Genomic DNA, 15,215 nt, shown 5'->3' on the forward strand with positions numbered 1-15,215 from the left:
TCTGTGAGGCAGCAGTTACATAAGCACTCTGGAGTCTTGGAATTAAGGAAACACACAATCTACTAAGATTACAATTATTTGCAATAGCTTCCTGTAGATTTTGGATCTTTGACCCTATTTTGCTTTGTTGAACAACAATGATTCACCACAGGACATAAACCGAAGTTTCTCTTCTGCTTGTAATATGCACGGCAATATTACCTCACACGCACAGTGCTTGCTCGTCTGCCTTATTTATTCTGTATCGGTGGACAAGGTTTAGTTTTGTCCCGATTACAGAAGTATTATGGGCATTCTGTATTTTTTTCAAGGAACTTGAACACCGTGATTTCGCCAGCTCCTTCCAGCGGCGCCGTGAAATCCGGTCACCGTGACGTGCGTACCAGGCACCGAGCGGCTAGTGGTGCTAGGCTGCAGCCGCTGGTTTACCCACACGCTGCGACAGCTTTAGAGCTCGGAGTCAGACACCCACGGCTATCGCCTGTACCCCTAAATTGAACTGGGGGTTAGCTGATTTTGTTCTCAGTGTTGGTTGGGAAAAGCCAGCCTTTAGGAAGATTCCAAAGTCACCCCAATTTGTATCTGGAGAGCTGAGCATGTTTCTGTGCTACAAAAATGTGCTTTCATAAAAGCCTGGTAAACTCGAGACTTCCTTCAGGAATATTTCAATCTAACAGAGCACAGTTTTAGGCAAGTGAAAGGGTTTTTTGCATAGTTTCAGGGAAGTGGGGTTTTGGGGGGCTCTTCTCAGCAGCATGAGGCCTCAGGGACAAAAACACACTGCCGCTCGTGTTTCTGGCACAGTGCTGAAGCTCACGACTAGAGGGGCTTGGGATAGGGGACCCCTGGATTTCTAGCTCTGGAATGCTGCCTTGTGTCCCCCTGACAGGACTCGGTCCAGGCGGCACCGCAGCGCCTAAGACTCCGACGCAGACACAGGGAAGGGGCGCCGATGGGCCAGCGCGGCGCAGCGGCCCGTCTGCCTGCTGCACGCGTGAGCATTCCAGGGCTCAGAGCGCCCTCTCAGGCTCGAACTCCATGTCAGCACTTGAGAGAGCAACTGCCCCCCCCTTTGGAAGTCTCACTCAAAAGAAAAGGACTGGGACAAAGCGAAGCCTGGAAGGACAGAGGGTTTGACACCTGCAAGGAAATTACCCCCCGCTTGGCAAACGACGGGGCTGCGGCGGCTGGGACGCGGCCGGGCCGGCGCCTCACCTTGGTCAGCTCCTTGTAGAGCTCCGGGTACAGCAAGGCCATCTCCGGCTTCACGTCCTGGTCCAGCACCAGCGAGAACACGGGAAACATGGTGTAGACCGTTGCGTACCTGGGGCCCGAGAGGAGAGGCGGGTTAGCCGGCCACGGACACACGCCTGCAGCCAGAGGCCACAGCTTCTAACACTGAACAGAACCCAGACAAGCTGCCCAAGTAGGACCCCCAAACCCAGTGCTCCCCATGGCACAGCAGCACGGTCCACGGGCCACCTGTGTGCACGGGTAGTGGGACCCAGATCTTTTTGTAAATGTTTTGAGATCGTTGCACTAGGTGCAGTTCTAGTGCAGTAACGCGAGGCCCAGAGGACCGTTCACCCTCTACCCCCTCCCCCAGCACCCCCAACGGCAGCGTCTTGCCCACAGTAGCCCGACCCACAGGGAGGATGGGGACACTGACAGCGTCCAGACACACAGAGCCCTCCTGTCACCACTCCCCTCCCAGCCTCCTTTGCCCCAGCCACCACAAACCTGTTCTCCCTTCTACAATTTTTGTCACTTCAAGGTTATCTATGTGCAGTCCATGGCAGGTGGCTGTGGGGGGCGTTTCCACTCGGCCCGATCCCCTGGGTCGTCGGGGTGTGCGGTGCCAGCACTCCCCCTGCTGACCAACTGCACACGGCTGTGGAAGTCCCAGTTTCTGGGGCCCCATCACTCACGGAAGTGACTGCCACAAACATTCACTGCACTGTTTCTTTCTTTCTTTTTTTTTTTGGTAAAAGTGTTCACTTATTTTAGACAGGACTGCCAACTGGGGTCACAGCCCCGGGGTGTGACTGCTGAGTCACACGGTGGGTGAGGTTTTGTAAAGAGCTGCTGACCACTCACACCCTCACTGGCAGCGTGTGGTGGCCCAGTCTCTCCACCGAAATCTTAACTGTCACACGTGTGTTCAGCTGCTATGCCGGGTGGTGGCGCTCTCCCTCGTGGTTTGAATCTGCACCCCAAGCGCACCACCGCTGCCCATCTCTCCACGTGCCCGTCGCCTCCTGGACCCTCTTGGGCAAAATGTCATTCACGTCGGTTGCACGTCCAGAGGGATGTTCTGGGCACGTGGCTTCCCTCCGAGGGGACCCTGTGGCTGCAGCATCCGCGGCCGTTCCTGCAGCGCCTGGAGCGAGGTCTGCCACTCCTCTGGCCTGTTTCCTGACGGGACAGCTGTTGTCACCGTAACTGCTTATCTCCCCCGCCCCCAGGTGACTTCTCTCTCGCTGCTTATAAGGTGTTCGCCTCTAGTTTTTGTGACTGATGTGTCTTGATGAGGATTTCTTTGAATTTATCCTGTTTGGGGTTTGCTTACCTTCTTGAATCTGTAGGTTTATGTGTTTTGTGAAATTTGGGAAGTTTTCAGCCATTATTTCCTCGAGTCCTTTTCGGCCCTGCCTTCTCCTCCTCCCGAGACTCTAAGGCCACGCGGGAGAGACCTGTGTCACCACCCGGCACGTCCCCGAGGCGCTGGTGGCTTTTTCACTCTCACTGGTGTTTTCCAACGCCCTTTCCTGCCGTTCATTGCGGCTTCATCGCCTCTGTTCTCCATGCATTTTTGTTCTGGTTATTATGCTTTCGTTTCTAAAATTTCCATTTCATTCTGCTTTATATTTTCTGTTTCTTTGCTAAGATGTTTTGTTTTTTCATTTGTTCCGAGTGTGTTCATAATGGCTCATCAAAGAATTTTCATACCTTGTAGATAATTCTTACATCTCTGCATCTCAGGGTTGGTGACCATTGTTTTTTTCACTCCCTTTGAAATCTTCCTGGTTCTTGGTGGGGCGAGTGGTTTTCTACTGTCACCTGGACACCTGGGTTTGTGCAGGAGACTGGCTCTGCTTTGCTGGGGAAAGTGAGCGTTGCGTCCTTACTCGGGGTGGGGTCCTGCCTTCCCACCTGGCCACGGGGGAGGGTACCCCACTGCAGCCACGTGAGGGTGGAAGTGCTGGCTCCCACTTTTCAGGGAGGTGGGGACAGTATTTCTGTGCTGTTGTTACTTCCAGCTGCGACTCCTTCAGCTCCCAGCACGGGACACACACGGGAGGAGCTGAGAGCCCACTGCCGTGTGCCACCCAGGGGCCTGGAGACCCACCTGGACTTTTTAAAATGACATTTCACCTGTGAGAAAGCTGTGAGGTTGGGAAGTTATCCAGTGGCAGGCAGAGGTGCAGAAGAGTCTAAAGACACCGCTGTACCTGTCAGCGTGTGGCAGGTGAACACCGGAGGCCGGCTTCCACGTCACCAACTGGCTGTCACGTGGGTGGTGAAGGACACACCCTCTCGTGTTGCTTGTGCCCTGGGACTTGCCTGGTGGGCGGAAATCTTACACATCTATGTGCTTTATCTACAGACGCAACCTTTACTTTCTTTTTTTTTTTCTTTTTGATTTTTTTTATTGGGGAATTGGGGGATGGGAACAGCGTTGGGGAATTGGTGGAAGGGGAACAGACAAGTTGCTGTCGTTTTGTTCTTCAGTCTAGTTGTGGAGGACGTTGCTTCACTGGCCCAAGTTGGCACCATCATTGTGCTCTTCCCGGGCGAGGCACATCAGTCGCCGGCTTCTGGACGGCCGCTCACGCTGGCTGCTGGCCGCTCACAGCGGCTGCTGGCTTCACACTGTAGCTTATGGCAACTCACTGCCACAGGGGCTGCAGCCTATGCCCGTCGCCGGCGACTCACAGCAGTCCAGCTCCAGGTTGAGCTGTTGTTCAGCATCTTAGCTGTAGAGGGCAGTGTCACTGGCCCTCATATGTGGGATCTGAACCGGGGCCCTCTGGCATCCCAAGCCAGCTCTTAACCATCGCGCCACTCGGCCGGCCCTTCACTTTCTTTATGAAGTTAAACCTGCTGCCTTTCGATTTTCCTCCAGGTCTTTAATTACTTTTGTTAATCTTCTGGGAACAACTCCCAGCTCCCTTGGAATTTAGGGACTGAAAGGGCCAAGCAGTCCAGATGGAGCCCACTGACACGGGACACAGGCTCGTCCGGGTCTGCTGATGCATGACTCGCCAGGGCACAGGAGCGCCCGCCGGACCCTCCATCTGTGTAACGTGCTTCTCTGAGCACTCGGCTCTTCTCTGCCAGACATTACTCCAGCTTTGCAACCTTCAAGGAACCTCGTCACCACTTTTACTGCATGAACTACTGAGGCTGGTTTTCAGTGTGCACTCGGTGAGTTCTGAGTGTTTCCAGGCCTGTAACCTGCACTACCCGAAAGGGCCCTGGGGACCCCCCAGCCCTGGGCAAGCCGGAGAGCTGTGAGATTCCCCAGGTTGGATGTGCTGCCCTCCAGTGTCACACAGCGGGACGCCCTGAGCCTGGCTGCTTTTGTGGGCATGGGGCCCTGACCCACCAGGCGTGGCGTGTGTCCTCAGCGCTGTCCCGTGTTGCGGTGCAGATGGAGCAGTGTTCTGCCCATCAGCTGGTGGACACTTGCGTGTGCCCGTCTTTGGTCATCACACATAAAGCTAGGAACAGCTGTGCCAGTCCTCGTGTGCCAATGGGCAAACACGGGGAGGACCGCTGGGTCCCACGTGTGGGATGTTAGTCGCAGGAAAGCTGTCGAAGCCTTTTCGGCACTGGTGCTGCTGTTCTGCATCCCTACCGGGACATGTACGAGTCCAGGAACTCCACGTTTTCGCCGACACGTAGCATGCTGTCTGCTTCCTTGGCCTCTGTAGTGCAATCTCACTGTGGGTGAATCTGTATTTCCTGTAACTGTTGGTGATGAATATATTTTCAAGGGCTTATCTACCATTCTTGTATCTTCTTTTATAATGCTGTTCAAATCTTTACCCTTTTTAAAGAAACTGAGTTATTTGGAGATCATTAAACATCCCTGATGCAAATCCTTTGTCCCGTATGTGTACAGAAAATAGTTTTTCCCAGTTGGCCTTTTTATTTAAAAACCGTGTCTTCAGAAAAGTGAAGAACTCTGAGCTCCTGGAGCTGATTCAGTCCGCGTCCGGGTGACAGGAACAAGGGGAGGTGACCTGTCCCAGTGGGATGAGCAAGCAAGGGGCGCCTGCACACAGGAGAGCTGCCTCAGGGACACACGTCCACGTAGAGGCCGGTGGCCGGCTGAGTGCCGCCTGCCAGCAGTCTCACTGCCTGCCCTCCGAGCCATCCGCAGCCCCTCCTGCCGGGTCTACGCGCTTGTTGTGACGTCCAGTCGTGTGTCCCCTCAGAGCTCTGGGGGAACAGGCTGAGACGCACAGACGGGCCTGGGAGCTGGGGAGGTTCCTGGGAGAAGCCATCCAAAGGAATGGGCCAGGGGATACCACTTGTGCAGGCCCCAGGGGCGCAGTCCCGACGCTGGACATGGGGGCAGCGTGCCACACCATCAAGGGGGCCGTAAAGAGGATGGAGCCTTGGGGGGCAGGACGTGGCGCCAGCTGTGACTCGGGGCGCCAGCAGCTCACAGCACGGACTGTGCCGCAGGGCTGGCCCGGCTCCAGGAGTGCTCAGGACACGCACTGCAGCACGGGTCTGCCCTTGGTGGCCCGCACAGGAGCGTGTGCCCGACCCTGTCCTGCCTCTGCCTCCTACGGGCTCTGTGGCCTCGAGCGCGTTCCCGGGCTCGCTGGGTCTCTGCTCCCACCTGCGATGCGGGAAAGCTCACAGCCTGTGTCACAGGGACACTGTGGGGCTGGGACGGCGCTCAGAAACGTGCCGGGAGCACGTGCGCTCACGATGCCGCCTTGGGAAACGCCCGGACCGTGAGTGATGGGCTCCGTGGTGCCCGTGACAAAACCGTGGCTGCGTTACCACCACACACCAGCAGTGACACCGATTTCATTTCCTGCTGTAATTACAGAGGATGAGGAGAAGAGGGTGCTCCGATTATCCACTTTTACCAGAAACTTCTGGTTTTGTCGCTCCAGTGGACAAGCTGAGCTTCAATTACAACTGCAGGCGCGCCGCTCTGTGGCCCGTGTTTCGAGGCCGCCGAGCAGGTGTCTTTGAGGATGAGACTGCATTGTGCCAGGGAGGCCGTCCCAGCACCTGTTCTGGAATGTGCTCTGCTCGCCTGTGGCTGCTGCTGACCAGCCCCGTCCCGTCCCGTCACGGTTACGGCGTTCCAGCCGGGAGAGGGGAGGCTGCAGGGGGCGCTTCCCTCTGGGCACTGTGACGGGCTGTCATCGCCCTCCCGGGACGCTTTCAAACACCTTGACTCCAACATAGTTCCCTACACATATTATGGCTTCACCGTGAAGACAGAAATTCTAATGTGAAATTTAACGGTATTATCGCAAGAGGGACACATGGACAGGCACTGTCCCCAGGCTCCTGCAAGCAGTGCAATGGTTTCTTATGTCACCACGTGCCATTCGAAACTCTGACAGCTCAGCGAGTTACTCAAACAGCAAATTACGTGGGCCTGTCAGTGATAGTTTGCTGAGCAGGCTGGTGTCACTTACCCCACCATGAGGAAACCCTGGTACAGAGGGACGGATGCGAAGTAGAAGACGGAGGAGAACACAGCCTTGGAGAGAGGACAGTGACAGCGGTCAGTCCAGGCCTCCGGCCAATGCCCGGGGGGTCCCGTGCCCCCCGTGCCACGCCCGGCCTGTCCCCGCGGTACCTGCATGGTGGAGATGACCAGGCCCCTGTGCATGACGAACTGGCCGAGCGCCGCTGACCGCTTGTAGCTGCTCCGCCCGTGCACCACCAGCAGCCGGCCCACGTGCTCGAAGCGCTGGATGGAGAAGTCCGCCGCCAGCGAGGCCGCCTTCCCCTCCTGCAACGCCCAGCGGTGCTCAGAAACCCTGCGCTTGTGCTCACAGCGGCCAACCAGGTGCATCCGGAGCGCAACCCCACCCAGAAGGCGACATCCCTCCTGCCCACCCCCAGGAAGGCGCAGCTTCCGAGGGGCCACGCAGCGCCTGCCTCAGAGAGCCGACCCACTCGGGGTCCGTGTGCTTCAGCCCTGTCGCATCATAGACACTGTGCAGAGGCGGAGCGGGCACTGCTGGGGGTGGGGTGGGGCGACCCTGTGGGCATCGTCAAGATAACCCTCCCAGAGGACGTGGCGATGTCTCCGGGGAGGGGCCTGCAGGCTACAGAGTCCCACACGTCACTCGGAGGACAGCGAGGACCCCAGAGGGTTTTGGCACGGACCTGCTTCGCTTTCTACCTGCTCTTCCTAAAGGTGTCCCAGGGATGGGTTCCCCCTTTACCCCAGTGTGCGGCCCGGAGCCTGGCACACAGCCGAGTACACGCTCAGGGCGCCGTGGTGCCAGAAGGACAAGCGTACCTTCCCTTCAATGCCAATCCCACAGTCTGCAGCCTGGATCATGCTTACATCATTCCCGCCGTCACCTGCAGAGCACAGAAAACTGGGGTGAAGAACAGGCCCGCACACGGGGCTGTCTCTCTCACTGGCAGAGGCCGAGTCAGGACACCCAGTGACAGAGGTGACATCAACCTGCTGCCACACCTCGAACATGACTGTGCCCGTCAACTGCACAACAGCAGTGTCTGCGAGATGCAGGGCTCAGGGGCGAGGCCACGATGCACGCACAGCGGGGTGTCCCGGAGGGCGCTCACCGATGGCGCAGGTGCGTCTGTGCGTGTGCTGTCGCAGCAGCTTCACGATGTGGGCCTTCTGGGTGGGCGAGCAGCGGCAGCACACCACGGCGGGGCACTGGCAGGCCAGCTCCACGAGCTCGTGCTCATAGTACCGCAGACACACCTGCAACACAGAGCCGGTCACACCCCCGGCAGCCACAGCGGCCCAGCCCGGGGATGCGGGGAGCAGTGGCCTCCTCCAAAGTGTGGGCTGGTCTTGCCCCGTTATGGCCAGTGCATCACCGCCCCGACACAATCACGACACTCCTTCCGGCCATAACTGCTGCCGCGAGAGCAGTGACTTGAAAGACAGCAGACTCGCAAAAGCAGCCGGATAAATACACTCAACTCTGGAAGCCCTTTGTCCACCAGCAGGTAAAACAGACACATGCTGGGCCAGACACCAGTTTCACCCCCAGGGAGACGGGCAGACAGGCAGACAGACACCAGTTTCACCTCCAGGGAGATGGGCAGACAGAAAGACAGATGCCAGCCTCACCTCCAGGGAGTCCCCAGATATGACCAGTGCACAGTCATGTTTCCTTCGAAAGGCATTCAGCTCCAAATGGGCCTCCCCTCGACTGGTGACCTGCACAAAAGGGGAAGGACCCAAGTTACAGCATTATCTAAGCCCGACGCACAGCCACAGCCCTCAGGTATGAATCACAGCGAGACCCAGAATGGGAAGCCACCTCCACATGAGGCTCTGTAGAGACAGCGCTCCCCAACATCTCCCACAGTGCTGGGGACAAGCACCTCCTTATCGAACAGACTGCTTTTTTTCCGATTTGTGGCAACTCACGGCGGGGAACTTACACAGTGAAGGCAGTTAAAGTCCCACAATTACAATAGATAAAGTGAGCGGAAGCAGCTGGCTTGTCCAAAACCGGTAACAGGGCCCCAGTGAGCTAGCACCGCCTCTGCCCTTCGGGACAGCAGTGGTTTATCCACACGGTCCCAGAAGAGACCATCATCACACCAGTTACAAGTCCGTGGCGTTCCAGGGAGCGCACAGCGGGGGGGACACAGTGCGTCAGAACCACGTCTCAGTACAGCCGCTGCCGCCGGGGCCCAGGAAGACGGGTTCCACGGCCGCACAGCAGAGGCACATTGGATCTAAAAGAAGGTGTACTGAGACGCGTCCCTTCATGATACACCACGTGATGCAAGCGGTTTTATAAAATGGCTCTTGTTGTCTCTGCCACAGGTCTGTTCTGTTAGTTCTGGCAAACAAAATATGTGAAGGATTAACGACTTAAAAGAGTAAAACCAAGTCATGATCTTGAAATATCATTAATTTTAGAATGAAAACATTTCAGAAATCAATATACTGGTTTTTTACATTCTTTCTGTGGAGATTTTAATGGGGCATAAAAGAAATGATAATATTACAGGACAGAAATAAATTAAAAGTTTCATGTGGCCCAAATTAATCTCACACTCATCTTTAAATAGGTAGGTTTTATTGTGGAAATTTTAATTTGTGGTGCTATAATGCTGAAAAGTCAACAAAAATTGATCTGAAGTTTTATCAGAATCATTAATAATTTAATTGCAAATAGTAGTCTGCAGGGCCTAATTTGCGATTCTGATGCTTCGAAATAAACTATTTACATGTAAATTATATTCAAATAACTGTTTCTGTAGGTGCGAGTGCTTCATTTAGAACAGGCACAGACAGACAATGTCTGTTCTCCCACCATCAATCAAGACCCAAGAAACTTTTATTTTTTGTTTCCATTAAATTTAGTCATAACTAATACATACAGTAAACACATAAATTTAGATCATTTCTATTAAGTTTCTTTGAGCTAATTAAGGAGGCGCGTTTAGTCTGAAATGGTGGGAGATTAAAAACACATTCCTACTCTGTATTTAGAGCTTGTTTCTCAAAAGCAGCTTCTGAATCCCATGCGCTGTGTGTAGCCAATAGAAAAATGTGGTTTTTACCAACATACGTGTCTATTTTAAAACAGACACTTAGTTGTAGAGACAATTCTAACAGAACAACAGAAAAGGCTGGAATTTAGAACTTGTTTCCCTCTATCAACAAGCAGCCTTTGCTCCTATTTAATGTGCATAACGCAAAGAAATCTATTTTTAACAAATTAAGAAAATTACAATATTTCCCTTTTAAAACAGATACTCAGCGATTAGCTAACTGCATATACATGCTCACGACACTGACAGGTTTTCACTGTGAGAGACACATTTAAACGTCCACGTGATGCGGACGCACACTTACTGGTCTGAAGATGTGAACGTCCTGGGTCCGGGACACCAAGTGCGAGCTCTTGGCGATGCACGTGGCCGTCTCGAGTTTGTCGCCCGTGAGCATCCAGATCTAGGAAGCGATTGCACGTGGTGAGCGCCTTATGCTACACTTTCATCTCTTAGAAGTGTCTCTCCTTGAGCGGCTATCTACACACCATGCTTACAGCATCACGATTCACACTCTCTGAAATGTGGAAGCGACCCACGTGTCCATCGATGGATGGACGGACAGCAGAGTGTGGCATGGACGCAATGCAACAGAAATGAACCGTGAGGACACTGCTGAGTGAAATACACCAGCCACAAAAGGGCACATGCTGTGTCACCCCACGCAGTTGAGGTCCCTAGATTCACAGGAACAGGAGGCCAATGGTGGGTGCCAGGGGCTGGGGTACTGCGTCTAACAGAACAGAGTTGCTTCAGTTGGAGGAGATGAGAAAGTTCATGAGATGATGGAGGTGACGGCTGCACAGACTGTGCGTGTCTTTAGTGCCAGGGAACTGGACACTTAAACGTGGTTGGGATGGTCCATTTTATGTCACGTACGCTTCCCCACAGTAAAAAGCCTCTGCTGATTTGCTTAGCAATACAGCAAGTGAGAGCAAAGTGATGCTCAGACTCAGGGCTGAGATCTGGGGCACAAGAGTGGCTGCGGCTCAGGAATCGCATGGCTGAGGCTGGAGGGACAACTGCATACGTCAAAGGGTAGGTTCACAGCCAAACGAAAAGGCCCAAGGCACCACACGGTCATGGGCTCCTGGGCTGGGAGCACCGGAACACCCCTATTCCAGCTGCTGCTTTCTCAGCCGGGAGCCGAGGTTCCAAGTGGGTAAACAGGTGGTGGTTCAGCCGAAAGGCGCATGAAACAAAGCACGTCCAGTAGTCCTGCTTTTACGTAGACACACACACACACACACACACACACACACACACACACACACACACACAAACACGTTATGTATGTAATGTCCCTCGTCTAAGAAGAGCAAAATCAGGACACTATGTAATCGGGCGGCTTGTAAATATTTTCTATAACAACAAAAAACTTCCAGTGGGTGTTTCAGATGCCTTATGCGCCAGGTATAAATATGCATTTTTGGACCAGGAACAAGAAAGTTATTTGTACGGATTCTCTGCTTGGGTGTGGTCTGTGTGTGGTTCTCGGTGTCTGGGTCTCTGCGCTCTTCATTTATTTTATGCATCTGTATGCACCTTACTGAGCTGGACCTGAGACTCTGACACTGTCGGGACATAGTCGGGAACAAGGAACACAGGACAAGAACCACCACTGACAAGCCTGCAACCCAGGAGGGTGTGACCCGCTGAGGGGCCTTTGCCTTTGAGGGCTGTCTGAAGTGACACGCTCTCACCACATGGAGAGGGAAGGGGGCTTCCTTTCCACAGGAAATGGAAAGAAAAGACTGCCCTGCAGGAAGTCTCGCAGTTCAGCAAGGAGTTGATACAAATGCCCAGTCTTATATGCCAGAACACTCACTGCTCTAGCATGCTGGTAATCTGGCACGGGCGACGGAGACCCTGATTTGCAGATTATGAAAAAGCACGAGAAAACGAGCGTGCAAATGTCCAGGGTGAGGGGTCGCTGGTCTGAGCCTGCAGTGCGCCCGCATGCCCCCCACCCTGAGCCCTCCGTGCATCCTGACTGACGCGCTGTCCTGTGTCTGGCCCACACCGGGGGCAGCGCCCACCATGCCCTGCAGGCCGCGGCCTCCCCCTGCCCTGAAGCCAGGCTCGGCTGCCGGTCCCTCCATGCTGTCTCCAGTCAGCCTATCTACCCGCCAGTCTGTCTGAAAAGCAGCTGTGCGCTGAAACACGCGGGGTCCCGTCACCGGGCGTGGCCGCCCGCAGGCGCCGCGTCGGGCCTCCCAGAGGCTGTACCTTGATGCCGGCGTTCCGCAGCAACTCCAGCGTGGGCCTCACGTGCGCCTGCAGCCGGTCCTCCACGCCCGTGACGCACAGCAGCTGCATGTCCCGCTCCAGGCTCTCCCGCACGGCCGCCTCCTTCAGCGCCCGGTCGTGCACGCTCAGCCGGGCCTGCGCGTGTCGGCTCTGAGGACAGACAGCTCGTGTGTCCATGTGCGCACGGCCGGCTCTGAGGCTGGGGACGGGCTGTGCTATCGGCCACTCGGGACTGACTGAGCGTGGGCCCTGCGGTACTACAGGAGGCTCCCTGTCGCTTGCGGACTCCCCTTCCCTGGAGGCCGGAGCACGGGCCGGGGTCTAAGTGCCCACGCTCCTGGGCTGGCGCCACACGACCCCCGGTTCACACAGCAGGTACCAGGCGTGCAGGGCCGGGGGCGTCAGGGAGCAAAGCTGGGCCGCTCACCTCGAAGTCCTGGTACTGCTCCTCCGTGAGCGTCCTCTTTGCGACCACGAGGGTGCGCAGGCCTTCGCGGGCCATGTTCCCACACTGGAAAAGAGGGCGCAGGTGACACACGACCCGACCCGGCCCGACGGCCCCGCTCTGGCTGACGACCACCGTGCTGTGCGAGTCCACCCCGCCGAGCGCGAGAGGAGCCCGGCGGCAGCGCGGTGTCAGCCGGCCCGGCAGGCGGGTGGACGGCACACACGCGGCACACCTGCCCCATACACACGCTGCGCGGTTCAGGCCCACCCACAGGACGTCCGCTCTTCCTGACCTCTGAGGGCGACAAGCATAGGCACGTGACGGAGTTGTGTCGTCGTGCAGCTCTGCAGGCGACAAGCTCAATCTTTTCCACCCCAAGTCAGCCTTGTGAGCTACACTGTGCTCAGTGTTGACACCAGGCTGCATGGTGTCACACAGGATGGTGAGATGCTTGATGCTGGGGGGTCAGAAGTGAGGGTGTCACCTGGCAGTGGGGGGTCAGAAGTGGGGGTGTCACCTGGCAGTGGGGGGGAGTGGAGGTGAGGGTGTCACGTGGCAGTGGGGGGGAGTGGAGGTGAGGGTGTCACGTGGCAGTGGGGGTAAGAAGTGAGGGTGTCACGTGGCAGTGGGGGGGAGTGGAGTACGTCAGAGTAACGTGTGCTAACGGAAATAAAGCTGAAGCTGCAACGTGAGGAGCCATCTTGTTTAAAGCTCTCTGTCTCCCATCAGGAACGACAGAGTAGCCAAGGCCACTGTCAGCTGAGCCACCACGGCCTACGCAGCCCCCCCCTGCCGACTCCCTCTCAAATTCCACACGTGGAGGAGCTGTTTCCAATCTTGGCAATGTTTAGAAAGCTCCAGACTCCAGCAGTTTAGCCTGTCTGGGGCACTGTGGTTAACAGACATGGTGATCACGGCCCCGCCGGCGCCCCTGCCTGGGTCTCCGGCCGTAGGATGGACTCTGGGCAGGGGCCCAGCAGAGGCGGTGCCAGGCGCAGAGCAGGTGCTGCCGCCGTGACATGGGGACAGGAGAGGGCCTTCTGCAGGTATTTCTAGCAAATGCCAAGGGTACGGATTCTAACTCACAGCTAGCGAACAACCAATCACAGACAGCGTCTCCAGTGTACACTTAAAACGGAGCTGCTCATGTGATCGTGCACTTAAGCACATGCACTGTAAACACACGCATCAGCTACTTTTTTAATGAAAAGAAGACAGTAAACTCGGGAATGCACAGTTATGACCGGCAGCGTCTGTGGTGGGAAGGGAGAGTGGCGTCCCACAGCCCCACCTGTGACGTCCTGCACGTGTGCACTGAAGCCCGGGGCCAGCTCTATGTGGGGCAATTCCAACAATGCGACGGGCAGTCACAGCCTGTGACTTTGAGTGTCTGACCTTTTGTGCAGCAGGACTAGAGACATGAGTGGAAATCCCGCATCGCCCAGGGACAAGCACGTAGGCTTGCTGATAATAAAAGGCTTGCAGACACAAGTGCCAAGCTCCCCCTGGCCCGCTGGCCACGTGCAGAGCCCCTGCCACCTCCATCGTGTCTTCAGGGAAAGGCGAGTGTTTCCAGGGAACATCACCTGCTCTCCGTGGGCGACTCAGTCACTATACCTGGTGACAGGACGTTAAACCCTGCAGGCACGCCCACAGCACCAACCATGCCGCTTTTCTGAAACTCCTTTTGAACTCGGCCAGGTGACTAGCTCTGGTGCTGTTACACACACAGGCTGTCGACATGGCAGGAAGGGGTGATGGGGGGGTCCCAGCTTGGGCGCCCCACCTCAGCACGCTCTGGATGGCGGCACGATAATCACAGTGGCCTGTCACACCTCCCGTGCTCCCCCATTCTATGCCTTTGTTTCATTTATAGTAACAGTCAGAGGGAGGGAGCCAGGCGCCCCCCACCCCGTCTGTGCAGGCCACGCTCGCTGGAAGTCTGTGCTCAGATGTTCACTGCACGTTTCGTAAGACTGGCCTGTCCATGTTATAATGACTGAAATGTGCTGGTGTTTTTGGTTCTTGTTTTTGTTAATATTTGAAGAACACAAGTCTGTAGCCAAGAGCCCCACCTGGGGAGCTTGCTGAGACAGTGGCCTGAGGAGCCCGGGACCTCGGCAAGGACCTAGGCGGGGGTCAAGGATTCGTCTAAGGGGAGAAACTGCAGGTTGAGGAAAGAAATGGACAAAGGCTCTTTCATAAAGTTATCTTTGTGAGACACAATCTGACACTCTCTGTCTGTTGCAAGACAGTTATCGATTTGGCCTCATAAAGCTAAATAAATTAAACAAGTATTTTATAATTAATTGCACATCATTATGACCCAAAGTAATTTTTATGGCATTTTGCTAGGTCTTCAGGGAGCTTGATTTATTCATGTCCCTGATTAAATCTCAGAGCCTGAGGGCTATTGATTCGTATTGCCAATACCATCATGCACGGGGGTGTGGCCGCAGTGACAGAGCGAGCGGGTGAGGAGCGAGGGGCATCAGGACGTGGCAGTGGCGGTGCACGCTGAGAAGGCCGCTTGCTAATGGCCCGGCTTTGCTTTTACTTTGAAATCCAGCATCTTACTAATACGTAAATGTAACCAACAATATAACCTCACGTGGATAAACGCAAATCATGTTTGTTTACAGGGAATTTGATGAAATTGAGCATTGGTTATGTTTGCATCTTTCTATTTTTAAAGTGAGTCCTATGTGCAAATTAGAGTTAGATTAAAATTCGAATTGAAATCTTCTTG

The 15,215-nt window shown here is 55.2% G+C and overlaps 1 protein-coding gene across 4 annotated transcripts in view; it reads right to left on the reverse strand.

The window, feature by feature from the left end:
* Positions 1 to 15,215, reverse strand: part of ATP9B (ATPase phospholipid transporting 9B) — a 183,904-nt gene that overhangs the window by 10,840 nt on the left and 157,849 nt on the right. For all 4 annotated transcript variants that reach the window (XM_019643360.1, XM_019643362.1, XM_019643361.1 and 1 more), the window contains 9 exons: positions 12,446 to 12,529; positions 11,998 to 12,168; positions 10,073 to 10,171; positions 8,327 to 8,416; positions 7,807 to 7,951; positions 7,514 to 7,578; positions 6,842 to 6,997; positions 6,678 to 6,742; positions 1,216 to 1,324 (listed from right to left, as the gene is read on the reverse strand). In XM_019643360.1, the coding sequence (XP_019498905.1) occupies positions 1,216 to 1,324; positions 6,678 to 6,742; positions 6,842 to 6,997; positions 7,514 to 7,578; positions 7,807 to 7,951; positions 8,327 to 8,416; positions 10,073 to 10,171; positions 11,998 to 12,168; positions 12,446 to 12,529 (984 nt within the window). The remainder of the gene's footprint in view (positions 1 to 1,215; positions 1,325 to 6,677; positions 6,743 to 6,841; positions 6,998 to 7,513; positions 7,579 to 7,806; positions 7,952 to 8,326; positions 8,417 to 10,072; positions 10,172 to 11,997; positions 12,169 to 12,445; positions 12,530 to 15,215) is intronic.

Source organism: Hipposideros armiger, unplaced genomic scaffold, assembly GCF_001890085.2.
Source record: "Hipposideros armiger isolate ML-2016 unplaced genomic scaffold, ASM189008v1 scaffold_77, whole genome shotgun sequence".
Taxonomy (NCBI): Eukaryota; Metazoa; Chordata; class Mammalia; order Chiroptera; family Hipposideridae; genus Hipposideros; species Hipposideros armiger.